This window comes from Cygnus olor, chromosome 10, assembly GCF_009769625.2.
Source record: "Cygnus olor isolate bCygOlo1 chromosome 10, bCygOlo1.pri.v2, whole genome shotgun sequence".
Classification (NCBI taxonomy): Eukaryota; Metazoa; Chordata; class Aves; order Anseriformes; family Anatidae; genus Cygnus; species Cygnus olor.
In genome coordinates this window covers 22,124,987-22,151,702 of record NC_049178.1, presented here as the reverse complement: position 1 = coordinate 22,151,702, position 26,716 = coordinate 22,124,987, and the positions used below count along the sequence as shown (strand labels likewise).

The following is a 26,716-nucleotide window of genomic DNA, read 5'->3' as shown; positions in this document are numbered from 1 at the left end:
AATCTCTCTTCCTCCAGGGTCTGCACCAAGCCACCACTACCCATTCAGTGCAACACAGGTGCTGCAGCCCAGACAGGATAGTCCCGTTTTTAGCCCCTCTCGTGGCCTGAGGAGGAGCACCAGTGTCCCAGTGCATCGTCCCAGCAGCGAGCACGTTGCAGGGCCTTGGCTCCCACCTGTGGGGCTGCTCCCAGAGGAGGGGTGCGGCAGCCCTCGGCCAGGGGCGAAGCTGGCCCTGGCCAGGGCATAAACACCAGGGGCTGGGCTCTGCTGAGCTGGACTTGCCTCAGTCTGGGGGAGAGGGAGAGAAGAGAAGACTGGTGCTTTCTGAGGCAGGGGGGACGATCACAGGCAGGCTGTCCCTTGCACTGGAGCATCCTTCTCTCACAAGCACCCAGCTCCAAATGTCCACTGGGGATGAGCCCAGACCTTAGGCATGAGCACGGCACTGCAGAGCTGGGGGGTGTTGGTGGGAGACATTGATCAGGGCACCATCACAAGCCGGTCAGGTTGGAGGCTGCAGAGACATCTGTTCATCTGCATCACTTCTCGGGTGGTAACCTCGCTCCATCAGCGCCGTTGGATGGGACAAGGGAGCTGCTGGAACTCGGCTCTCATCCTGGGCATGGGTCTGGTGCCCGGCACCAACAGCCCCTAACGGCCCTGATCAGCCCCACCTGGAGCCCCAGGGGCCAGGAGCTCGTTTGAGCTCAGGGCTTAAAGGCAGCGGAGGGGGGCTCTGCTAGAGCTTGTCCTTGCTCAGTATGGAGGGACTGTGTCTGTGGCACCTAGGTCTGCGCTGCAGCTGCTGAGTGAATTGCTGGTGGCTGTGTGCACAGATCCAGAATCAAACAGCTGGGGCTCTCAGCCCCGAGGAGCATCGTCAGGCAAGATCAAGAGAAGTTGCTTGCACCCAGCTCTGAAGCACAGCCATGCTGAGAGGTGTGCGTGGTTCCTTGCAGTGTGTGGAGGCCAGGGCTGTGCTGGGGCCATCCCGTGGAGCTTCAGGTGGATGAGGTGAGGCATGCAAGAAGCTACTAGGACACCACCTCTTTCTGGGGGGGCCTTCGAGCATCATAATTGCAGTAGTGTTTGCCGTGTGTGCCTCCCATGTCCTGGGGAGTTGAGGTTGGTAAATGCTGGGGCAGTGCTCCCAGCCTGCCTGCCTGGGGGCTCCCAGAGTGCCACCAGTCACCATGAGGTGGCACAGGAGCTCAGCTGGCATAGCCCTTGGCTGGCTGATGTGTTTAGGTGGGTGCCTGTGACCGCAGTGGCTGGGCATTGCAGGGAATGGTGTGTCTGTTTGGTTTTCTGTTTGTGAGCTTGTAAGCAGAGTATTTTTAAGCTTGTAAGTAGATGAATGCAACCTGTGGTGGAGTCCAGCACTCCTGAAGGAGGAAAATGACATGGCACAAAGTGGGAAAAGCAGAACGTGGTGCATGCGTGTGCTGACTGAAATAGGGCTGAGTGCAGCATTTCTCTGTGATGCCTGTAGAGGATGCATGCTAAAAACAGTCACTAAGCTTTTTGTAACTTGGTGGTGAAAAGAGAATTGCTGCTGAATTGTCTAGTTTATGGATCCGCTAAGTTAATTAACGGTGATTGATAAGCCTCTGCCAGAATGAACCATGCTGTGGGCTTATCTGTATAATCCCTGTTTGTGTGTCTAAAGACTGATAGAGCCAAAAATCTAGACAAAAAGATAAGGCTGAAGATGTATGGTAATGTTTTGGAAACTTAATTTAGCGTAGAAAATATCCCTTTTAAAGATATGTTATTAACTGCTGTCAAGTGACAGCCATTTGGCCTTCACGTGCCCTAGATGAATTCAGTGAAGTTGTATCAGACCTCTTCTGAATGTACCATCTATGCTGCTAACCAGGCTTCTTCCCTGGCACGCTCTGGATGCATGAAATCTGCATGATTGCTTTGTGATGGGGCTTGTCAACAAAGACTACAGCTGGGTTATGAATCACTTTAATTTGTCATGTGAGCTGGTTTCACACCAATGTCTCTAGAGGGAAAATGCTGGAAGGTTGGGGGAGGGAGGAGAGGGGATGTCAGACGCAATCCCCCTGCCCTGGTTCTTGATGGAAATGTTTCTCCATCTTCACCAGCTAATGACTAGTCCTAATTTAATGGAATGAAGTGAAGTGGCCAACATAAAATGTATGTGTTTTGTTTTCACATCTGAGTCTAACATAGCCACAAGTCAGTCTGAAATGATTGGGGGTGTTATCAGTCACACAATCTGACATTTTGCCAAAAGGTCTCTTTTGTCTCTTCTCTGAAGTGTGAAAATGAGGGATGTTATTTCTTGTGTTCTGTAAAGAAAAATGTGGGTTGCTGAGTCTTAAGAAGCCATTAGATGAAGGAAACAGAAAAAGGAAGAAGACAGGAAAGAAAAAATCCTACCAAACAACAACAAAAGAACAACCAGATGCCTTCCTTCTGATAATCACGCAAATACTGGACCTCTAGGGATGCTTAATGGAAGACATTTTAGGAAGCACCTGAAAAATTGCCATGGAAGTTTCCCAGCCATCGTATTGTCTACTGCATCCTTTACTGGGATGGTTGGGGAGTGGGGGTGGGGAGAGAGGGAAGACAACAAAGAAAGTCAAATTTGATTGTTTTATTTTGTATTTATTTATTCAGTTGTCATTAATAACAAAAATGAAACTACCCACCCCTGACTGAGTTCCCTCGGCACTTAGTTAAAGTATACAATTATGCAAAATAGCCAGACTCCCACTGCACATTATCCCAAGCAGCAAAAAACATAAACCAAACATAAGCCCTTCCACAGAGACAAATTACTCACCCATCAAAAGAATTACTCACTATGGACAAGTAGACTTTTACAAGGTTGATTTAAGTGTGAAGATGAATGTTACAGCTGGTGAGAATTCATTAGTCAGTGAATGTGCAGCAAACGGGGGAAAAAAGAGATAAGGAGACATGGATTTGTTTTTTTGAGGGGAAGAGGTCTTACAGTGTGCTGCTCAAAGTGAAGTGTCTCTTCCTTTCCCAAATCAGAGAGATAAGTGATCATGTGTCAAACTTTAAGCTCTTAATTATCCCTAATAAAACAAAAATACTTCCCTTAAGTATATTTGCATCAGTAGATAGCTTGCAAACAAGACTTTGCTCCCTAAGAGAGAGGTAATGAGTGCACAAACCCCTTCTTCTAACGCTCTCAACATGTTCCCTTTTCTTTCCTGATACATACAGAGCCAGGGATCTGTATGGCCACCTTGTGATCTGGCTGTTTTGTGGCTCTCTTGGCATTTGCTAGTGTCAGGGCTGATTAATATGCTATTGAAAACTATCCTCTGCCGGTCCTGAGCAGCCAGTACAACTCCACGGCTCTTCCCAACAAATTAGGAATCTGGCCTTGCAAGGAGCAGCTCCCCACAGCAGCCGTTCTGCAATCCTGGTAAACAACATATGTGATGATGAGCTGCTGTAAAGGTGTTTGATGCTTTTGCATTCCTGTTCCTGCGCCGCAAGCAGAGCCCACCTGTTGGCAGCATGAAAGGAGAGGCTAAAATTCAGCATCTGTGCGTGTGTGATGACTGCAGAGTATCACAGTCCCTCTGGATGAGGGTGATCAGACCCCACAACAGCAGAGCACACCTGGGCACCCAGCTGCATACCTCAAGCTGAAGCCAGCCGTGTGGCCAGTGGGCAATGTGCCTGGTGTCTGTCTGGCACCTCTGCTGGGCATTACACAGGCCTGGGGCTGCTCCAGGACAGCTTCCTTGGCTACCTGGCATTTCCTAAGTCTGTTCATGCTGCAGTAGCTTCCTGTGATGCCTCCCTCTGCTGTCTGAGTCCACAGAGGTTGAGCACATGAGCAGAGGGAAGAGCTGGCCCACTTGTAGCAAGCAGACCTTGGCTTTTTTTGCCTGATTTGGGAGCAAGGAGCTCTAGCCAGTTGTTGTGATTAGGTCCCCATGCAAAACAGATGCAAAGTTTTGTGCAACAGTGAAATGGCATAAGTGAACTGATACAGCTTCTCTTGCTCTCTTTCCCCATCTATTGTGTAGGATCAGAGCTATTAGATCTGAAGCTAATTAAGTATGAGACCCTAGCACAGGAACAAAAGTATTGGTCACTGGTTCCTTTAATGATTGTCTGGGAGCTGGAGTGTGATGTTCCTTTGGCACAGGGGCCACAGACAGTCTCTTGTCTTTTTTGACTTCCCCTTCCCCCAGTTTTCTGTGTAGAAAGAAGGAAAGAAAAACAGGTTTGCTAATAGAGCCAATCTGGAGGCAAGAGGTACATTTACATTCAAAACCTGGCATGAATGTCCAGCTTGAGGAGTTTCTAAGCAAGGCAAAAGCTAGCAAATGAAAGAAGTTGGGCAATTACGCTCATTTGTCTGCCTTGTTTTCACTGAAATAATTCAGGCAAGGCCAACTGTGTTACTCAGATTCTCTAAGGTATAATTTAGGCATGAGTTGTTTACAATCAACTCTCATTTGCATCAACTGGGAGGAAAACATGGGTTCTGTTGGATATTTCAACCGGCGAGTTAATTACTAGTTTAACCACTAATATTTATTCAACCTTCTGCATCAGAGCAGCCAGCAGGCCAGATCTGCCACTCTTGCTGCTGTGCTTACTCTGCAGGTTTCATGCAAGAGGGAGAGGAGCGCAGTATAATTTTGCTGAGCAGAGACTGGTGCCACAGATGGGTTAAGTGAAAGCCCTGGAAACACTGGATCTGCTGGGAACAACATGCACTTCCTTTCTGCAGTCCCAGGAATGACCTTAAACAAAGCTATTGTTTGCTGTGGGCCGTGCTCTGTCGTCCCTGCTAGCCATGATTATCGAACGGCTTAGCAAATGGCTCGATGAAAACAGGACTGCTTGTGGGATAGGAAACCTCAGCATGCGCAGGAGCTCAGGGACTGGTCCCCAGACTCCTACTTTTGTAAGCGTTGCTCAGAGGAGGCTAAACACTGCTCAACAAGGCTGAAATGAACAGGGCAATTGATTGATGGCTTTGATTGAAACCAGAAGTAAGTTTTGCTGTTTTCTTTTTAAACATGGGTTTAAATAGACATCACTTAGAAGAATAATATCGATCAGAAGATAAACCCTGTGCATGAGAGGACCCTGAAGGTGAAAAGTACCATTAGGGAGGTTAAAAGAATCTGCCCCTGTATGACAAGCTGTTCTCTGTGTGAGAGGACAGAAAGCACCGGGAGGGAGATACGAAGATTATGAGGTCAGATTCCAGGTTACGGAAACCTCGGTGGCTTGCTCTGTCCTGGGCACCTCTGCATGGGCTGCAGGCAAGAGCCTAATGTGTGCCAGCTGTAGTGGGTTTAGTGCTGCTCATGTCGCTCCTCTGGGAACTGGCCCAAATCCATCGGCTAATTCTTGCACACCAGCAGCTCTTGGGGTAGGAGAAAATTTGGGGTTTGTAGCTGCCTGGCCTGAAGAAGCCTGACAGACAGGGAGGGGAAAAGCCCAGTATTTTGTGATAGGTCCCCTGAGTCATCTAGCAAAACATGTTTTCCTACCATAACCCCGGCAGACCTGGGGTCACCTCCCCTGCTGGCTGAGGCTCAGGGCTGGGGTCCTGCCTCGGGTCGGTGCCGCAAGGCAGGCGGCAGGAGCTGCGGGTCCGCAGCTTTGGCTCCAGGAGGACCCAGAAGCTGCCAGAGCCCGAACCTGGCCTGACAACATCAGTAAAATGGGTTTGTGCCAATCCTGGAGAAGAAACCCTACTGCCATCCACCCCTGGACTGCCACCTTCAGCACTGAGCCAGCACCTGCAGCTTGTCAGCCCTCGTTAGTATTAAAGCTGGTTTTTCCTGTCTCCAGATGAACACCATGAAGCATAGGGCTGGTGCCATTTTCCTAGCCTTTCCAGGGACAGGGAGGCCCCAGTTCAATGAAGCAGTTGCTCTGCTCTCTGTTATAACATGTCACTTGTGTTAAGCTCGGGTAGGGCGATGTTGTTTGTATGACTTCTGTCCTGCTAGGGGTAGAAGACCCCCTAGAAGGGGGAGTTCTCCTGTGATATCCACAACCCCTGAAATACACTGTATGCCTATGTACAATGAGATGTGGATGTGAAAATAGCAAAAAGACCACTGCTTAGGAAGATGGAACGGCTGATATTCAGGGGTCAGAAGTACCCCAGTCTTTATGGTGTTTATGTTTTAAAACAGTGAGTTTTGAAAGGTCATTTTAATTATTTAGGCTCTTTGTTTGTCTCTTCTTTTTCACTTTCCCCAGCTGTACCAGCAGGTTGCCCCTTCTTTTTGCTTTACCACTCTTGCTGCTCAGTTTCAGGGTCACAACTGCTTGTGAGTGTAGAGCAATAGGTGTCATTCTACCAGGCTATCCACATAATCCAAAGAAAAAGCTGTTTTCACTAGTTTAAAGAGTCACATGAATGTTTCCATTAGTATGCAGTTTTTAAACTTTTTTTTTTTTTTACAATATTGATTTTGTGGTGAGTTCAGGCGCAAATACATTCACGTGCATGCATGCATGCTTATTCTACATAGCATATTTGCAGCCTAACCTGTCTGCTAGCTCTCCTTGCTAGTGCTCTTCTGCTACAAAATCTAAAATGCTACAACCAATCCAACATAGGACTTGCTGACGTTTTAAGTGTGTGTGCTTATGTGGTTTTTTTTTTTAGGTGTATATATGTGTATATACATGTGTGTGAGAGACTTAAATTTTGGCTTATCTTTAAGATTAATGGATGTGTTGACTGCACATAAGAAATGTGTAAACCTCTAAGACTGTTGAGGTCACTAAGGAAATGTCAAGAACGAAATTACACTGTTTAAAAATATGTCCAAAAATATACAATACCAGACGACACCCCACAAGCGACATTATACTTAAAAGACAGCTATTAGAGGCAACGTAAAACATATGCTGTTGGACTCCGCACATCAAAGATTTATCTAGAAATCGCAGATAGCAGGCCATTGTAAGATATAGGTATGAAAGTATTTTAGGTTCCCTAGTAAAAAGTGGTGGATGAGTATGTTTGTAACTGACACCTACTAATTACTGGTAAGGTACTGCAAGAAGCTGACCCTGTATCTCTATTCAAATGCCAGGGCACAGTGCAAGAACTGCAGGACCTGATCGTCCCATGTGGAGAACAATGAGGTTGAGGAGGACTTTCTTGTAACAGCAAGGTACTACCTTGCACTTATTAGAAGTGGCACAGGCATGTTCTGGGCAGAATGTGTCCAGGTGGGGATGCAGGGTAGGGTACGGGTCTGGCAGCAGGCGGGTTGGCTGGCGGGGGGCTCTTGGCTGGAATTCAGGGTGGGATGGCGCTGGGGTAGAGGTCAGGGTGCTGGAGGATGGGACAGTAATGCCGTGAGGCCCCCTGGCAGGGTTAGGGTTAGAGATGCTGATACGCTCAGTTTATTGCTATGAATGATAATTACTGCCAGGGTAAGTCATTGAGATGATGCTGTCAAGGGCTGTCTTAACAGGGCCCATGGCTGGGACTGGCTGAGATGGGAAGGCTGGGGTTAACACCAGCTGGGGACTGGGCTAGCAGAGACTGTGAGTCAGCGTTACAGCTGGATACAGAAGCTATGGGACCATGCGCTGGGCTGGGTTTGGCAAGGGCTGGATGCCTGACCTAGACCTAAAGCATTGACAAGTGACTTGAAGCTGGAGCTGACCTTGGCAGGAGCCCAAGAATTTGCACGGGCCCTGGGTCCAGCAGTATTTGCTGGGCTGGGTTCAGGGCAGGTGGTGGCTGTGGCCACTGGGCTGGCACCAGCACAGGCCCTGTTGCAGGGCTGGGATGCCACCAGGGACACACACAGGTTTGCCGGTGGCAGGGCCTGCTAGGCTTAGGATGTTCCTGGAGCTGTTTTGGGTGTCTGCTCTGTGCAGCAGAGTGCTTAGAGCCGGACACGCCAAATACAGAGTTGACTCAGCTTGTGAGGTTTTAATCAAAATGCTTAGGTTTGTATTAAGGTGTGCAAAGTAAACAGTAATTATAAAGTTAACCACATTTCAACCCTTTCACTTAAAAGCACATAATGAACATCAGTGCTGAAGCCTCAACAAGTCCTGCAAACATGGGAGAGAATAGTGTCAAAACTACTGAGGTAAGTCAAATCACTCTGAATTAACAAGGGTGGTGTGGACCGTAATAATATATTTACAGCCTGGTGATTATTCTGTGAGAAAGAAGGGAAGGGTTTAAATCCTTGTTTAGTTTAAGCTGCATTTTAGTGCAGCCGGCCCTTCAGTAGTACACAGTTAAAAATGTAGTCTGTCAAATCCCGCTGACATATTTTGGCAATAGATATTTCCTCTAATTGAAAGCAATTGTTGTGCTGTAAGCTTTCCTCCTTTCCCATTTGTTTTGGTTAACGGGTAGTAGTGGCCTGTCTACTTAAGCACGTATTGAGCAACTGCTCACTGGAAAGTTAGCATATTGCAAAGAGTGTGGCACGATCCTGCCTGACTTCATAAGGAAAAACTTCCTCCGGGCTTTGGCGGGGGACATTGAACAAAGCTGGTGGGATCAGCCCTGCTGGCTGCCGTTGCAGGGCCTTGCCGCGTGGGTCAGCTAGGGGCTTCGTGTGCGAATCCTGGGGGTAAGAATCAGGCTCGCTTCCAAGGCGGCCATGCTTTGTTTTGAACAATCATCCCGGCCCCTGCTGCGAATCCCACGAGGGGATGCTCTGCTTTATGTTGCATTTGCTTCCTTTGCTGGGAGCCAAATGCTGCATCCCACGCTGCTGGAATTCAGTCAGAAGTAGCGGGACCAGAGCCGGGGCCTGACATGGACGGGACGCGGCCGTCCCTGCGTTGGGCGCTGCCGTGGCTCCGGCGGCAGCACGAGTCCTTGTGCGGGCTGGGCCCCCTGCCCCGGGCACACCGCTGCCTGAGCAGCACCGGGTGCTGCTCCCTGCCCCCCCCTGCACTGCCGCTGGCCCCGGGTACATGTTCAACTTCTTGCAGAGCGGAGCTGGAGACGTGTTTGAGCTGTGCTTCCAGCCCCGATGGGTGTGAGACTCTGGGGGCAGTGAGCGCTGAGCCCTTTCTTAACCTCTAGAGAGAAAACCAAAAAGCAGCAGGTCACAAAACGGACCTGTGGGAAGGTGGGGAGCCTGCTGCTTCCCAGCTGAGGGCCCAGCCTGTAAAACAAAAACTCTTTTCCACCCTCAACGCTGGTGTCAAATCCCAGCACAGCCTACAAAACATACATTTTTCATTGCCTGGTGATAAACCTCCTTGTCTGGAAAATCCTGCCATTATTGTGTGTGCGCGAACTTTCACCAGCACTGAATCCATCATTAACCCAGAAGGAGACCTTTTCATGCTCACAACCTCTGTCTGCACAGCTCCTCTCTGGAGGCGAATCCCTCACGGTGAGCACGTCAGCCGGCTGCACGCTGCAGACAAGGTTATGACTGCATTACATACTCTGCTCTATATTACACTGGGAAAGGTTCATCTTCGAAAACAAAGAGATTTGAGGGGAAAAAAGCATGATTCTTCTCAGAAAGAGCCATATGTCCCCATAAATCCTTCTCGCCCTTGCTCAGACCAGGGCTGGAGGCCAGCAACACGGTGGCAGTGGAGCCCGCCAGTGCAATTCCTGCAACAGCCATTTGCAGTGAAGCCTGAGCCCACACCACAGCTTGTGCTTAGATTAAAGGACGTTTGGGAAGGGACCTTGCCTTAATCTTTCTGCTAAGCACCTAGCAGAATCCCAGTGTGCTAAATCATTAGTAATAACAGGAATGACAGTCTGGCCTCCTTCTCCATGAGCTGTGCTCACAACACAGATTAGTAACAATAAAATAGGGACTCAGTCCATGCTCATCCAAAAATATACTGAGAATTGCTAATCAGTCTATTTCCAAGCCCTCTGTTATTTCTGAGTGCCCTGAAGTGCGTTTTTGAGCACTTTGCTGATGCATCCAGCCTGATGACACTAGGCACTAACAACTAACTGGACAAAGCAGGGTGGCAGGCAGGACTGGACAGCATCAGATAAGTGTGGTGATCAGGAGCAGTTCTTGTGCAGGTAATGATTTCTGTGTCTGAGTGCATCTCTGCTCACCCTTAGTTCCCCTTGCACTTCCTCAGCACCTGGAGACCTCCTGGCATCCTCCCTCCTGCCTCTGGAACCCTTTCCTCAGAGAGCCACCAGCAGCCTCTCTCAGGATGAGGACAGTGCGTGAGCTGGACCCCTGCTCTGATCCGGTACAGCTATCCATCGGCCATTTTGCATTGTTATGTATTTGAGAGGGAAAGAAAGCGGCCAAATGGATTCAAAACAAGTGCTGGTGAATGTGAATCTACCCTATGGTCTCCCACTAGCCTGCCCTGCAATCTTATAGAAAATGAACCAAAGATCCCACTTAAAGGCAAGGTGTGAAGGAGATAGACAAAAATGAGATCTGGCTGTCTGGCCCGGAGCAGTGGTATATTCTGATGTGACCTGGTGCGGGCGGGCGACTGCCCAGCGGCAGCTACTGTGTGACCGAGGCCGAGCGTTGCCTTTCCTCTGCCAGGACGTGAGGAGCCCACCCCATGGTGGTGTGCGGTCCGTGGCTTGTACCCACAGCAGGACCGTGGCTGCTCCATGCAACCCCACACGCCTCTGCCCTCCTGTGCAGCCCAGCCCCAAGCACCTGTGGTACCCACGGGGTCCCCGCACAGAGGGAGAGGTAGCCCCGCGAGCCTGTCCCATGCACGTCTGCTGAGTCAAACCCCACCGTCTCCCACGTGCAAGGGTGAGTTTTCTTCCCAAATCCACAGGGCACTTTATGGTTACCTTGCACACAAACCCCACTAAATAAATAGATGTTTATGCCCCCTGTATTAAAGTGATTAGGTCCTTTTTTTTTGACAGTGTTGAGTCAATATAACCTGAGTAATTGCATGAGTAACTCATGTTTCCCCTAAAGGGAAACTGTTCTCGTGTAAATATATTTATTAATAATTAAAGTGTTTTTGAGTTCTTATGCACACAGCCCCTCTCCCCCACAGAGATATCTGAAAAGCTGTTGTCTTTAAACCTGCACAGGAGTCACACAGGAAGGGATTTTGGCAGGGGGGTGAATGCCTATTGCAGGAGGCATGTGGTTTAATTTTGACCTTTCCTTTTTTCTTCCTGAACAAAAAAATAATGGTGAGATCTGTGTATGAGAGATTTAAAAACCTCTACTACTCCATTAGGAGCATTACCCTGAAATACTCACTAGAGCTTCTAACAGCCCAGATAATAGGGGTGGGAAATCATTTCTGGAAAATATTCCCCTCAAAGCATCTTACCAGAGGATTGTTTCCTAACAACAACAATAAAATCTTTGTCAAACAATCCTTCAATACCACAAATATTTTGGCTTTAATTGTATCAGTGTAGCTAACTGCTCACCATAGGAAATGGGAGTCAGAGCTCCCGGGGGATTTTTTTTCTTACAAAGTAACTACTGAATACCTTTGGGTAAGTCAAACATTTTTATATGCTCTTTGGCCTATATATATTTTTTTTTATTTTTAACTGACTGTAATCTGGAACCTAATTTGATATGCCTTAAAAGGCTGATTCCACATGGAAGATGCTCTACTATCAGGATAAGCAGCCATAAGAAATCCTAAATTAGGCAGATTAAGGGTTTGGGATTATGGGGGTTTATTTCTATGCAATTAAAGACACGATCACATTTAAATATTGCTATCTTGTAGTTTAAAAAAAAGATCCAACAACTGGGAGTCCCACATTCAGAAACAGCTAATAACTCTACTAATTAAGGATATGATTACCAGAGACAATGAGTTAGCACGAAAGCACAACATTTAATTCAATGCACATTTTCGGTGGACATGGCATGGCCAAAACAGTTGTGTATTAATTAGTGCTCTGAAGAGAGCAAGGAGGACAGGAAGGGGGTGAGGAAAACTGGCAGGTATAGAAATGAGATTAGACAACAACAGAGGATTTTCCTCTCCAGAACAGAAGTCGTGCAGAATTCTCATCAGCCTTGCTAACATATTTTGTATAAATGAAAATAAGCATCATGAGAATGGGCAGGGTGGTAAGGCACAGTTTGGGGACAGGAGGGAATGCAGTTTTCCAGGGCTCGTCTGATTTCCTACCCTTGCTTTAAATGCTGACAGCTATTTGTGGATGGTGAGGTGCTTCTGTACTCAACCCTGTGCAGGGGCCACGCTCCCCTACACTCCCCTGTTGCAAGAAGACCTGTGCCCTTGTAATGATACACAGTTGTAGCTGCATGGTGAAAGCAAGGCTACAAGCTTCCCCTCTGCTTTCCTCCACAGGTGGGTGCTCCGGCTAGGTCTCTGCTCATAGTGGAAACTCAGGATTGAGACGAGGACGCTAAGGATAAAGCTATGTGCCTGGCTTTCAGCTCTGCCCTTGTTTTGGCTGGAAGCATCCCCAGGGTGCCAATGGTCAGGGTACTGCAGCACACTGCAGCCCACCCGTGCCCCCTCGGCACCTGCCTGCGGCCTGGGGTCTGGGCGGCTCTGCTGAGTGCTGCTCTGGGCAGCTGCGGGGCTGTAAGCTCTGTGAGCAAACAAAGCATCTGTTGCACAGAGTGCAGCCCAGGCAGGCTCCTGCCGCAGGATCGTTCGGAGCTTTCTTTGTAGTCTTACCTGGCCGCGCTCCTCGGTTTAAGAGCATCCCTCCCCACGACGAGGGGGTGAGCACGTGCCCACGGACGTGGGGAGAACTGCCGGGGATGTGAATTTACACTTTCACCCACCCAGGTAGAGCGTTCCCACGCCGATAAGGAAGGGTGGATCAGAGGCTGCGCTATCTCGGGGCCATCCCGCCCGCCCCCCCCCCGTGGATTTCAGTGGGTGGAATTTGGAAATACCAACACTTCTTTCTCTTTTTATATATTTATTTATTTATTCCCTTTCTACAGTTAAAGAAGAGCCCGATGGAGGGCAGAGGAGACGCACGGTCCTGTTCCGAACTCTGCCTTTGGCTCCTCGTGCGGGCAAAGCTCCCTCCGGAGGTGGGGCCCCGAGGAGCCGCACGCCGCTCTCCGCGCCGGGGGCCGGTTCCCGGGGGAGCTGCCCGGGGCCGGGGCCGGGAAACGACCCGAGCCCGGGGCCGCGCTGCCCCCGGCCCCCCGCTCCGCTCGGGGTCGCAGCCCGCAGCGGGCGCGGCCGCCCGGACGGGACGCGCCCGGCAGCCCCCGGCCCGGCCCTGCCCGGCCCGGCCCGGGGCCGGCCGGCGGGGGGCACGTTCCCCCCGGCTGGCCGCGCCGCTCCGCCGCCGGGGAAGGCGCCGCTTCCCTCGGCCGCCCCTCCGCCGGTTCTGCGCGAAAACGGCTGGGGAGAAGCGGGGGGGGGCGGAGGAGAGCCGTGCCCGGGGCAGAGGGGCCGCCGCGCGCGTGCCCCCGCCCGGTGCGGGGCCGACCCGCGGCGCGGGGAAAAATATCTGCGACTTAATCATCTTCACATGACAAACCCCGAATAAGAAAGAAGTGAGTAACGCCAAGAAGGGCGGGGGCGGGGGCGGGCGGAGGGAGGGAGGCGCGGCCGTGAGCGCGCCCCGCCGCCCCCCGCCGCGCAGCGCCGCGCACCCGCGCACCCGCCGCGGCCGCCACTTCCCGCGGGCGTCGCTCGGCGGCGGGCGCGCAGCCCCCGCAGGAAGCGGCCCCGCGGCTCGGCCCCTCCCGCCGCTCGCAGCGGGCTCATGCACTCGGCGGCTCCGCGGCGGCGCGGGCGGCGGGATGGCTCCGGCTCCGGCTCCGGCCCCGGCGGCGGGCGCTGAGCCGCGGCCCCCCGCGCTGCTGCCGCTGCTGCTGCCGCTGCTGCCGCTGCTGCTGCCCGGCCGCGCCGCCGGCCTGGAGGTGCAGCGCAAGTTCCTCTCGCCCACCCCCACCAACAACTTCGCGCTGGACGGCCCCGGCTCCCGCGTCTACCTGGCGGCTGTCAACCGCCTGTTCCAGCTGTCGGGGGGCGAGCTGGCGCTGCAGGCGGAGGCGGCGGTGGGGCCGGTGCTGGACAGCCCCCTGTGCCACGCGCCGCAGCTCCCGCAGGCCTCCTGCGAGCACCCCAAGGTGCTCACCAACAACTACAACAAGATCCTCCAGCCCGACCCCGAGCAGGGCGTCCTCGTCGTCTGCGGCTCCATCTACCAGGGCCTCTGCCAGCTCCGCAGCATGGCCAACATCTCGGCCGTGGCCGTGCGCTTCCCGCCGGGCGGCAGCGACGCGGTCACCGTCTTCCCCAGCATGCTGAACGTGGCGGCCAACCACCCCAACGCCTCCACCGTGGGGCTGGTGCTGCGCCGCGGCGGCGGAGGCGGCGGGGCGCGGCTGCTGGTGGCCGCCACCTACACGGGCTTCGGCAGCCCCTTCTTCCCCCGCAACCGCAGCCTGGAGGACCACCGCTTCGAGAACACGCCCGAGATCGCCATCCGCGCGCTCAACGCCCGCGGCGACCTGGCCAAGCTCTTCACCTTCGACATCAACCCCTCCGACGACAACATCTTCAAGATCAAGCAGGTCGCCAAGGCGCGCCACAAGCTCAGCTTCGTGCGCGCCTTCCTGCAGCGCGGCGCCGCGCCGCCCGCCCGCCGCCCCTACGCCTACCTGGCGCTCAACAGCGAGGCCAACGCGGGCGACAAGGAGAGCCCCTCGCACAGCCTGCTGGCCCGCATCTGCCTGGGCGACGCGGCCGAGGCCACGCTCAACGGCAGCGGCGAGACCAAGAAGCTGACCGAGTCCTACATCCAGCTGGGGCTGCGCTGCGGCGGCGCCGCCGACGCCTTCACCCGCCTCGTCTCCGTCTTCCCGGCGCGGGCGGCCTGGCGCAGCCCCTCGGGCCCGGCCGCGGCCTCGCCGCCCGAGGAGGAGCTGCTCTTCGGCGTCTTCGAGCGGGCCGGGCCGGGCGGCGGCGGCGGGAGGCCGCTCTCGGCGCTCTGCGTCTTCCGCTTCGCCGAGATCGAGGAGACGATCCGGGCGGCGCGCAACTCCTGCTTCGTCAGCCCGGCCGCCGGCATGGTCACCGTGCTGGACAGCGTGGTGCAGGGCACCGGCCCGGCCTGCGAGAAGCGCAACATCCAGGTACGGCGGGCACCTGCCGGGCCGGGCGGCGCCGCGGGGAGCGCCGACGGGGCGCCCCGAGGCTGGGGCCGGCGGGGCCGGCCCGCCCCGTCCGCTGCCGCCCGGGCGGCCCCGCTCCGCTCCGCTCCGCGCCCCGCTCCGCGTCCCGCACCGCCGGCCGGTCCCGCTGCCTCGCGGGGCAGGCGCGCACCGCGCTCGGCACGGCGGAGCGGAGGGAGCGCGTGTGCGCTGCCGCGTGCGTGCGCGGCGGGGCTCCGCGGCGGGGCAGCGATATTCCCACGTTCCCTGCCGCAGCGATCCGGCGGTGACTCAGACGCTCGGTGTCCGGCCGTGCGCCCTGCACAGCCGGGAGGGAGGTGGCGGGGGGAGCACCGCCAGCCGCAGCTGCTCCCTTCCCACGTCCCGTCGCGCCGCGGCCGGGCAGCCCTGCGAGGGGAGGCGCGCACACAGGCGGCCTTGTTCCGTTGCGTTCGGGGGAAAAGTTTGCCGTTGTCACGATTCGTTACCAAGTGGACGTAAATGTTAACGCTGGATAGACGGCTGTTTTCCCTTTCGCTAAAGACGTGCACTGTTTGGAGAGAAAGAAAGAGAGAAAGAAACAAAAAAAGAGAGAAAGAAACAAAGAAAGAGAGAAAGAGCTGCTTTAACACTGCATTTTTCCCTTCCTCTGGGAAGGATGCATAACTCAGCTCCATCAAAGATCGTAAAAACATCTGTTGGATTTCCAAGGCAAGATAGAGCATTTGGGCTTGGGCTTCCCTGTGCAATGCCAGTGGCAAAGAGAGAAAGGTTTCCCATGGTAACCGAAGTGTTTAGCGTGGCATCTCCATGCTGCGTTAAAATATGTAGTCTTAATGCGCTGGTTCGTAGACCTACTCTAGCAAAGTTGAATAGTTTTTCCCTGGTGGCAAACTACAAGCTGCCTGACAGCCAGGCAATCTGGTAGTTGTCCTGGCTTTTGAGTTAATTCCACAAAGAGTCAGTGCATTAAACACTAGGAGCCCAGTCCTCAAGTTTTGGCATGGTCACGGCTCTCAGAGGAGGCACTGGGGGTCGGGAATCCTATTTACAGGGCAGGAAAGCACCCGCAGGTCTTGCTGGCTGGGGCTGATGCTCAGCATCCCTGCAAATCTGACACTCAGCACCTCGCAGGATTGTAGCATCTCTGTCAGACGGGTTGAGAGGAGACACTGCGGCTAAGAAGTCTGGAGAGTGCTTAAGAGTTAGAAGCACAGTTTTAATTGAAACTCAATGGCAGAGAGACACCTGGTCCCCTAGAGCTTCCTCAGCACTTCTCGATGGTTGACAAAACACAGCTTTTTCTAACTTTTGCTATTAAGGAAAATAATTACAAGTAACAGCAGTGTAATAACATTTGAAATATCAAGTGCTATATCCAATAAGCTATTCAGACAGCTAATTCCCTAGTGATTCCAAAGAGACCCTGAGTTCACTGAGATGAGATTTCTCTCCATCTCTGAATCTGGCCTATAATGTGGATGCACTGCGAAGTGTAGTCCTGGTATCGGTTCTTTCCTCTGAACATTCCGTGGGTGGTGGAGGAGGACAACCAGGAGTATGTTGTCAGTTCATTCTGCGAAGGAAGTCTGTGTTCCTGAAAGGGTAAGCAATCAGGTATGTGAGGTTCAGGAGAGCGAGCTAGAAAATGCTGAGCCTCCAGTCCTATGGAAGTCACTAGACATCTGCTGTGCTTAGCTTTGTGGTGAGATCAGGCTGCAAGAAGATTTGTTTAAATGGAAACAGCAGTGTGGCTGGTGATTATAAAGGGTGGACAGGGAAAATGGGGTTCTGGTTTATCTAGTACCGATCCTGGTGCTGAGTGGCTGTCCTCGAGCCAGTCATTTAATTGTAAGTGCCTCAGTTTCCTGATTTGAGGCACACTCCTGTATCTATTACTGTTATTCAGAAGCCTAACTCACATGTTGTGAAAGATTACATTTGTAAAGCTGCTTTGAGATCCTTTGATGTCAAGTACAGCAGGATATAAATGAAGCATACTATTAATATTCGTTCATGCCTAATATTTCTACGCTTCCTATTTATTTGAAGCGTTTTCCTCTAAAACCGCTGACCAAGCCTGCTGGGAAGCCTTCCTACCAGTCAGAAGGAGAGCCTTTCTTTTTTTTTTTTTTTTGCCTTTTACTTAATCATTAGAATTGCCAACAAGTTAACAAGCTGTTTTCGTTTTCAAGTCCCAGAGTGGCAGTGTCAAGAGAAGAGTTGTAATATTGTGTTTCTTTGTGCTGCAAAAATCTAACATCAATTTCCACCTTCAAGACAATGAAATACTCTAATACATTTTCTGTCCCAGCCCTGGGAACACAGCAGGAAAATGTATTAAAGCAGCAGCTGGTTCAGTGGTGCAGATCAGTGTCTAGCTGCCTTCCCATTATAAGCTCCACTTTTCCAGCCGTTAGTGGGTTTCCAAGTTTTCTTTTGCCTATGCATCACTGATAGGTGCACCGGTATTATCAAAATTGTGGTTCATTAGTTCTTCCTGTAGTCTAGGTGGTTGGGTTTTAAGCTCCTTCTGGAAAAAAAATGAAAATCTAATGATGACCTGATTCACTCCGAATACATGTTAGGCTGAAGTAGTCGGTTGCTACAAATAGGGAGCACTGGCTGTTAGGCGTAATGCGGTGTGAAAGGAAAATCATTGTCCCCTTGTGTGTTGTTCTGTCTAATTGAATGCTCCTCTCCTGCAGCACTTAGCTGTGACTCAGCCGGGGAGCCCTGGCACTCGGGCACGAGGGATGGCTTTTGGGAGAATGGGGCGATGGCAGGTCAGGCTCGTTACCTTCGGCGTGGTGGCAGGTGACACTGTGGGAGGTGGGCACCATGCGAGGCCTCGGTCCCAGTGCCCAGAGTGCTCCCAGGCCGCTGCCACCAGCCCTTGGCTCCAGCCGCGCCAGCCACGTCTCGGGGCTGCCAGGACAGCCGGGGCAGCGGGAGCTGCAGCCACTGCGTCTCCCCAGGCTGGTGGCTGGGCCGATGTCCTGGGGGCACCCCGTCCCTGTCGTGGGAGCACTGACTTGCAATTAAGCACGTGCTTAATGACTTTGTGAGACATGGGGAAAGTGTGCAGGGGAGCATGGTCTAGGTCAGCAGGTTGGTTGGTTGTTCTCGATGAGCGCCACCAAAAAGTCACCACGGAGGTGGATAAGCAGAAGCAGCGTACGGGAAGGAGGATGTTCCAGGGAAGGATTTGGTTTGGTTTGGTTCTTGATGGGCAGAGAGTGAGTAGGTGAGCTCTAGGTTTGGTTTCCCACAGCAAAAGTAGCTTTTTTGTAATTAATTTTATATCAAATAGCAGGCTGTGTTTGTAACACATGCAGCTGAGATGAAATACCTGCCTGAAGTCACTGCCCTGTTTTTACTGCTACAAGCCTGGATCAAATTTGGACCTCAGCCTCCAGAATGGAGGAGGGGGTGTAAGCTCTCTTCAGCAGCCTGTCTTTAATGTCAACTGCAGCAATGTGCTGACAGTGCTTACCGAAGCCTGGGGACACCGAGCGGGTTAACTTCATATCTGAACTATTCTTCCCAGCCGGATTGTGGCCCGCTCGGTGTGAAGGTCAGCCCCGTGGCACAGCCGGAGCGTGGCGCAGCTGCCAGGAGCCAGCGCCCTTGTGAAAACCGGCCTGGGGAGGCTGAGCAGGATGCCTGCAGCACCACAGGAGCGGAGGTGATGGCCAGTTCTCCACGCTGCCTCCCTGGGTGCCCCAGCGCAGGACAGCCGCATGGCACCCTCTGGCCATGGCCGGTGTCTGTGTGTTGCACCGTCTGCCTTTCTGGGCAGGGAAACTGAGGCAGCTACCAGGCTGTTCTGGCTCCGTGCTCCCAGCTGTGGCAGCAGCAGAAGGGTAAGCGAATGTGGATGTCCAGGTGTCCCTGCAATCCTTCCTGCTGCGTGCCCAGATGCTCGCTGATGTAGGAGTCTGAGATCAACATGGGATAAAATGCACTGCGTGGCCGGCCAGGACTCTTGAGGGAAGCCGAGCTGGTAAGCCTGCCCCGGTTTCACCAGGCTCCTTACTTGCCTTCTGTGGTTTTCCATGTCAAGCCCCATGCTCTCCTAAAAACTCCCTGAGAGATAATGAGAGAAAGCAGACTCGTATTCCTTAGATTTAGGTTTAGATTTGCTACCCAGGGATCTGCATCACTCCTGGGAAATGTTTTGGGGTCTGCAACTCTAAAAAGGCTGAAAAACCCAATTGTTTTCTATGCTGAAAAACTTAGGCACAGCGGCATGGGATAATGATGCGTTTCAGCATTAATTCTCAAGTTTCTGGCTCTTGTGGCTTTGTGTCAGATCCTGCATGCTCATTGAACACAGTGCTTTGTGGCGTAATGATGAGATACCCACCAGTGAGTTTTACTATAACGGGCTGTTAAATAAAATGAACTCCTTGGGTAGACTGTATAAACAATTTCAGTATATGAATGCTTGTGCATGGAAATGTGGTTTGAAACCAGTAAGAAAATGTTCCCAAAGAAAAAAAAAATCATATACACGTGGGAATATGACAAAGCATCTACTTGCTGTCCAAGCACTGTGGCGTCTCTGTGGGATTGGGTTTTATAGGAGCTGAGTTACTGTGAAGTGCTGGTTTATATGAATTTAGAAATTCCAAACATGAAAATAAATGTGCTCTAACCTTACATCTACTCACATAAATCCAGAGGATTAGCCAAAGAAGGGAAATTGGGAATTTACACTTAATTTGTACATTAAGAATAAGGCAGGAGTTCCTGCAGCAGACTTCATTTCTGCTTTTCACAGAAGGTGCTACGTTGGAGGTGCTAGCATTCACCTGAAGAGGAGAACGCCCCGTTACTACAAAGTTAGTCGTATCAGTGACGTCTGTTTTAGTTCGGGGTGTTGCTTTACAAGACATCAGTGTCCTGTGCCTGTCAAGGTTTCCTCCCAAGCCTTCCTTGCCTGGGCAGCAAGTGGCCAGTCTGCCTGAGGGGTGGCTGCTGGGACCTCGGGTACTTAGGGGAGAGGCTCGGGCCAAAGCCTGAGCTTTGCTGAGATTTGGAGGACGTCAGGCTTGGACCCTGAGCTGGGTACAGAGCACTTGCTCTGTCCCTCACCAGGTATTAGTTAGGCATGGCAGGTGTTAGGTGTGTTTCCTTGGAAACTTATGTCACTGTCTGCCTTTTACTGGGAATTAGGCACACACGGGCAGCTGGCAAATGTGGGACAGGAGCCATGTGAATCTCGTCCTTCCAGGGAGGGGCTCGGCTCGATGGTCCATGGGCTGAGTGTGCCTGGGGGCAGGCGAGTGCCCCCGCTCTTGGTGTGGGGCAGGGGTGTCCCTGGGGAGCCGAAGGCAGGGTGGGAACGTGCCCACGGGAGTCCCTGTGGCTTACACCTGCTTGCAGCTCACGTGAAACACGTCGCAAAGGGAAATCCAGTCAAAGTCATGGAAATGTCTGTGCCTGGAAACCAGAGACTGCGTCTGCTTTAGGTGAGAGAACAGAAGATGGCTCCTGGCCTGCTTCTGAACCCTGGGGCCAGTGCTGCCGGCTGCTGCTGGCCCAGGCGGGATGGGAGCAGGGTACCCTGGCTGCGGGGAACCAGAGCCACCCCTGCAGGCTTCCAGAGAGCCACAGTCAGCTGCACAGGTATTGTCGTCCTTGATAAATAGAAACTCAGATTAATTTTGATCCATTGAGCTCATCAAATCTCCTGTAACTAAGTAATGGCTAAGGTGGAATACAGAAGAACCATTTTTGCCAAGTCCAGTGTTGTACATGGAGGTACGATGTCAGCCACAGTTGCTGACTGTCACAGCCAGAGGGATGCTGGAGGAGTCTGGAGAGGTGATCACACAGTCATACGAAGGTGGTGAGCACATCTCAGTTGTCCGTTCATTCAGGGGTTTCAAACCACTTGTGTTTGCGGAGCGTGGATGTTTTCCAGGGCAGGCGTTGAGCTCACAGACAAATGTGAACCTGCTCCTCAGGGGATCCAACCAGTGCTAGCTTGGCTGTGAGGTCTTGGTGGGTGGAAGTGAAGGAATTGTGGCATCTCTTTTCTGATTTTTGAAAGTCTGTTTTATTGTGATTGAGACGGAAGATGAGCAGGGCTCAGGGCAGAGGTGAACAAGGCACCTGGAGACGTGGATGGGTGCCTGGGGATGCTATAAAAACACCTCGCTCAGCCTGCTTCTAAATCCTGCTAGGCATCTATTTAAACATGTAGGCAACTGCAAACTTGTGATATTCTGGTCTGATGACCTCTTCCAGCAAGCTGCTGGAAACATAATAAGTCTGAGCCCCTGGCTGCGGTAATTTAATGCAAACACAAGGCAAGCTGGAACCAGCAGCAGTTGGAAACAATCAGTTACAAACACCTGAGTGCCATCGCACACTACCTACAGCAGCGTGGCTGGGAGTCCCAGTCCGGCCGGTGCCGCAGTGTGCGAGCTCGTGCCTTGCAGCCCCTGCAGCACCAGGGCTGCAGGCGTGGATGCGTGACCAGCCCTTTGCACTGTGGTCACAACACCAAGGAGGTGATGGACAGGGTAAAAGCTCTGGGCCACGGGGAGGAAACGTGGCTGATGTTTGAAGGCTTTTTTCCCCGCACTGTGCCCCTTGCACAAAGGGGAAGAGGAGGTGGGATGCAGGGTGCTGCTGCAGCCCTGCACACCTGTAGACATGCATCTCTTGTCGTGAAGTCTCAGGGCTGTGCACAGGTCTGTGCTCGGGGAGTGCTATTGCTCTCATTTCACGTGGGGGACATACGGTGGTAGACCACCCGATCTATGCCTTGTCCTTGATCGGATGGGTGGCAGTGCCAGGACTTGAGCCGAGGTCCCAGGTGCTGGGGTGCTGCTGTGCCACTGTTTTGGCAGAGCACAGTGTGGGTGGGGGATGACCCGACCAGGCACCTGCTGGAAGGATCTGCTTTGCTTTTTTTCTGTCTTTATTTATTTATTTATTTATTTTGTAGGGTAGGTAAAGAAAATACTGCAGTCCTTGTTTTCTTCTCAAGTGGGGATCTAACACCTTGCAGCAAGTGGAGGAGGTGGCAGACTGTCGACAGCAATCTCCAACTTGGGAGAGACCAGCAGAATTTATTGGCATTTTGGAGCAGAGGAGCAGTGCTGGTTCCCACATTTGGGCAGCAGCTCTGCCAGCAGCCGTGGGGATGGCTTGCTCCGAGAGGGCCTGTATCAAAAAGAGCCTGGGTGAACCCTTGTCAGACGTGGTGTGCGGATGAGACGAGCTGATCCCAAAGCCCGTGCTGATTTTGCCTTGTCACCCGCCAAGTGACAAGCAGAGTGCATGGAGACACCAAATGCAGACCTGTGCTGGGGGTGGGACTAGGACACCCCTGGGACAGGGGATGCAGTGTCCTGTGGCAGCAGGAGTGCAGCGGTGGCTGTTTGTGCGTTGAGCAGGGCTGACCTGCAGCTGCCAGCCCTGTGCTTCCCTCTCCACTTGAGGACGTGTTGTTTTTCAGAGGAAGGGTGGATAAGGGTGAGCGTGGGTATTCAGGCTTTTTCCTTATTGTCTTGCTGGGGCCTCTTTCTGCTTTGTCCTTCTCGGAACACAGCATGATTGTGAGTAGCAGCAGTCTCATGGGGCTGGACTGGTTGCTGGAACAGGGCTGCACATTTTTTGAGCCCAAACTGTTAGAGGGTTGCTGGTCTCACGGGATTTCAGCAGCTTGAGTGTTATTAGTGGCATTGGAGCATTAATCTCTCAATTCTAACCCAGAAGCAAAATTGTCTAAAAGTCTGGATTTTACAAGATGTCCCTCTGTTATTTGAAGGAAATTTGGAATTTGTGTTCCTGTTTCTGTCTCACCTCTGTTTAAAGTATTACGCTGCATCACACTCCTCGCTTCTGGAGCAAAAACCCTTCAGCTATTAGATTTTCATCCCACCGTCTGCTGACCGCTGCCAACATTTAACGGGTTGGGAGCTACTAGTGGCCAAAAGCCATCCCTGGTGGATAGCCTGATTAAAATGAGCCACTGAAAACCTGGTGTATTCTAGAAAATGTCTGCATATAGAGTTCTCTCTTTGGAAAGAGCTGGGAGAAGTTTATAGCATGATGATAGCACTCAGTGAGAAGGGTGAGGTTTGTTTTTTTTAAATACTGTACAAAATAGCAGTTTCCAAAGATGTTGGACTGTGAATCCCTGTCATCCTTTGTTATTTCTCATAGATCACGATTTTAACTGGAAGGTGCTGAAGTCATGTGCTGCTGCACGTGGTTCCCTGGGCAGCTGCGGGGTCTGCGCCGGGTGGCAGCGGGTTTAGGTGGGGCTTTGGGCAGTTGGTGTGGAGGGTCCTCACTTGGGAAGGAAATGGTAGCTGCCTCGATTTCCCTGTCCAGAAAGGCAGCTGGTGCAGCACACAGGCACTGGGGACAGACATCCACATCTGGAGAGCAGCTGATGCAGGTGGTTTCCCTGTGCTTGTCCTTGAGGATCCTGGGGAGGGGGGCGCGTGTCCCTGCACAGCTCTCCTGGGGCAGCCCCCGGGGCAGCTCTGTGTCAGCACACTGGCCCCCTGTGCCGAGGAGGGCTGCTCGGCCCCACTTCAGCAAGGGGCTGAGGACAGGCTTCAAGCTTTGGGGAGAAACTGTAATTGTGATGCTAGTCCCTGGAGTCTTCCAGCTGTAATGTAACGTTGTGCTGAAATTTGGTGCCACGATGAGCTGCAAAATGTAGTGGATCTTCCCAAATAGTTTTGGAAACATTGGCCCCTGCAAATCTTGAAGGCAGCAGAGAAAAATATAAAATGATAGAGAAAGAGGAAGCTTTCAATGCTTTGACCAAATAGGAGAGGTGATTGGTTGCTGAATCCAACAGGACCATTTATTTTAACAAATTTTGAAATCATTCTGCAGATTTTAATTTTCTAATTGGAAAAAAAAAGTACAATAAAATAGGACGTCCAAAGAAGAAGTGAAGATATAAAATATGGGTAAGTAAATAAGCATAGTGCTTTCAGAGAGAAGCCTGGAGAAAGTCTTTTGCTTCACACAGGTGCTGTTTGTGCGATTGCTTGCATGTGAGTTCAAGGGTTGGCTGCAGGTCAGAAGATCCTGTGTCCAGACCTTGATCCTTTCTCACTTTCCATAGCCATACACTCAAGTTATTACTTGGATTGCCTCAGTCCTAAAAATGAGGGCAGAGGTCTCTATCTCATGTACATTAGTGTCAAAAAAAGGTATGTTTGTGAGCAGCATGTGTCCCTTAAAGCACGGTTGTTATGCCTTGATCACTTGTATGTTCAGAGGGCTCGCTTAATGAGCAGAAAGACTTGCTCTAACCTTGCACGCCAAGCTCTCCAGCTGGCTGGGTGCCGGGAGCAGGTGGCGTTGCTTTGTTTCTGACCGCCCCTACCAAGACTTCTGAGCACATGCTGTGCGTGGCAGCCCCTGCAGAGGACTCCTTGTCCACATGCCAGTGTGGGAGCGATGCTGCGAGTCAGGGAAGCACCCAGGTTTTATTGAGGATGCATAAAAGAAGAACAGAATTCTGCTTATTATCTCAGAGCTTAATTGATTTGGCAGAACTAATGAGGAAAATACAGGAAAATATTTACTATAAACTATGGCTAAATGAAGCAGATTTGAACTGACACATGCAAAAGACCAGTTGTGTTAGGTAAGAAGGTGTTACTCTAATGGATGCTTTTTTCAGCACAGATATGCCTTCAATGCACTTTGAAGATGTAAAGTGCTAAGTATTAGCAGTAGCAATAAGAAAAAAATAACCTCTGAAGATCGAGGAGCCAAACTGACTGTTCACCCAGGATTCCTTCTTGTGGGAAGGAGCTTGAATATTTTGAAATTGTGGTTACTGAAGCCAAAGCTAAGCATAAATGAGAAACACAGCTCGCGTGGTAGAACGGGGCACTCTCCTCAGGAAAGAGCAGCTAAGAAAATACAGTCTGAATAAATCAGATGTCTTATTCCGAACAATTTCAACGGGGATGCTTCAGAGCATCCAGAATGCCCGTGGAAGGAGGCACTGATAAATTCTCCTCTTTGTCCCTGCAGAACTGGTCAGAGGAATGGCGTTTCCAACAGGGGGGATTTAAAGGACATACATACAAACTCTTGCTGCTCCGGTACTTGCTGTTTTGACTGTGACAACCCCTCTGGAGCCTGTTGTTCGTTAATCCTTCTGCCTGCCCATTCCAGGGGGATTTGATTGTATAATCTGAAGTATTGTATTTAATGCAGGATGAAGACCAGCATAATAAGCCTGACCAGTCTTCCTGGCAGCATGAAGGATATGCAATTTCAGTTAAAGGGCTGCATTTCTCTGCTTCGAGTGGTTCCAGTTGCTGGTGCTGCCCGTGGCTCCATCTCTGCAGGGTGCGTGAGAGCAGGGGCACGGTGCTGGGTACCCCTGTGGGCGGGGTGCAGGGCTGATGTGAGCGGTTTGATCTGAGCTGGGTCTGGCCATCAGCTGGTTGAAGGTCTCGATCCATCCGTGCCTTTGCAGGCTCCCTTCTGAAACAGCTCCTCATTTGGTTTTGGGCAGTAGGTGGGCTCGGCTTGCTAGGTCAGCCCCGGTCCCATGTCCGGCTACAGATGCACAGCGTGCTTAGCCCCTCATTTTACAACAGATGAGCGCTTCGGTCTTTGCTGGAAACTCCAGAAACTAGTGAAAGGCAGAACTAGTGATATGGGCACGCTGGGACGAACAGCAGCAAGGCCCTCACACACCTCTTGCTTCTGCTTGTAATGAATCCTGATTAATCCTTGTGCAACTGCTGAGCAGGTTTAAGGGGATGAAAAGTCCCAGGAGAATCACTTGTCTGCAGTGTTTGCTGCTGCTGGCCTTTCCTAATGGTGATTGTTACTGTGCTTGCTTGGTTTCACTCATTATTTGCTCTGCTCGCTTAATCTGAGGGACACTAGTCTGAATTCCTTGGTCGTTTCAATCAGGTGAGTTTCCCAGGGGAAACTGCGAAGAGTGAATGTCAGAAGCTGGAAGGAAAGAAAAGGGGTTGAGTCAAGAGTAGGGAGGGGGAAGAATGAGTTTTATAAGACAGGAAAAGAAAAGTTCTCCTGTAAAATAAAAATGAAGATAAGAGGCTGAAAAACTGCCAGGCATCGGGAACTCTGCAGAAGCCAAGGAGACGCTTTTTGGCATGGGGGTGACGTTTGTCTGCTGTGGAGGGGAGGAGCTGCTGAACTGATACAGTCATTTTTCTCTCTGTGCAACCGATGCATCTATTCTGCTGGATGCCGCTGGCTTTGGTACAGTGAATGCTCGTTTGTCAAGGGAATGGTGATTCATGGGGATTTGACAGAGGGAATCTGTTGATAGTTTTTTATAAGCAATTACTGCTATTCAGCAAGCCGTTAACTTTCCCGTCTCATGGCGGGAAGGCTGCTGCTGGGCAGGAGCAGTTTGGTGCTGGGCTGTGAGCAGCCGGTGCCAGCCTGGCTTTATTCGAGGCAGGGGAGAGCCTCACTTCTGTGCGCAGCGCGGCGGCCAGCCCAGCGCGACCTCCCCATTCTCGAGACGTGGGCTGAGAATGCAGCAGCAGAAGTGACGTTCTGGTAAAACCTGGGGCAAAGCTGTCATTAGTCCCCTGCCCTGCTCCCATCTGCCCTGCCAGGGTCAGTTT

At 51.8% G+C, this 26,716-nt stretch overlaps 1 protein-coding gene and 1 long non-coding RNA gene across 3 annotated transcripts in view; both read left to right on the top strand.

Annotated features, from left to right (window-relative positions):
• The first annotated feature begins 730 nt into the window (after positions 1-730).
• On the top strand, positions 731-13,124 carry LOC121075281. Of its 2 annotated transcripts, none has more exons than XR_005822847.1 (4): positions 731-1,008; positions 7,104-7,184; positions 8,046-8,120; positions 12,927-13,124. It is a non-coding gene; the product is annotated as an uncharacterized LOC121075281 (long non-coding RNA). The 2 variants fall into 2 exon arrangements; XR_005822846.1 differs by lacking the exon at positions 12,927-13,124 and adding an exon at positions 10,117-11,361.
• Positions 13,125-13,731: 607 nt separating this feature from the next.
• PLXND1 (plexin D1) overlaps positions 13,732-26,716 on the top strand; it is an 80,912-nt gene continuing 67,927 nt past the window's right edge. The window contains exon 1 of the mRNA XM_040568309.1: positions 13,732-15,080. Within this exon, the coding sequence (XP_040424243.1) occupies positions 13,743-15,080 (1,338 nt within the window). The 5' untranslated portion in view covers positions 13,732-13,742. The remainder of the gene's footprint in view (positions 15,081-26,716) is intronic.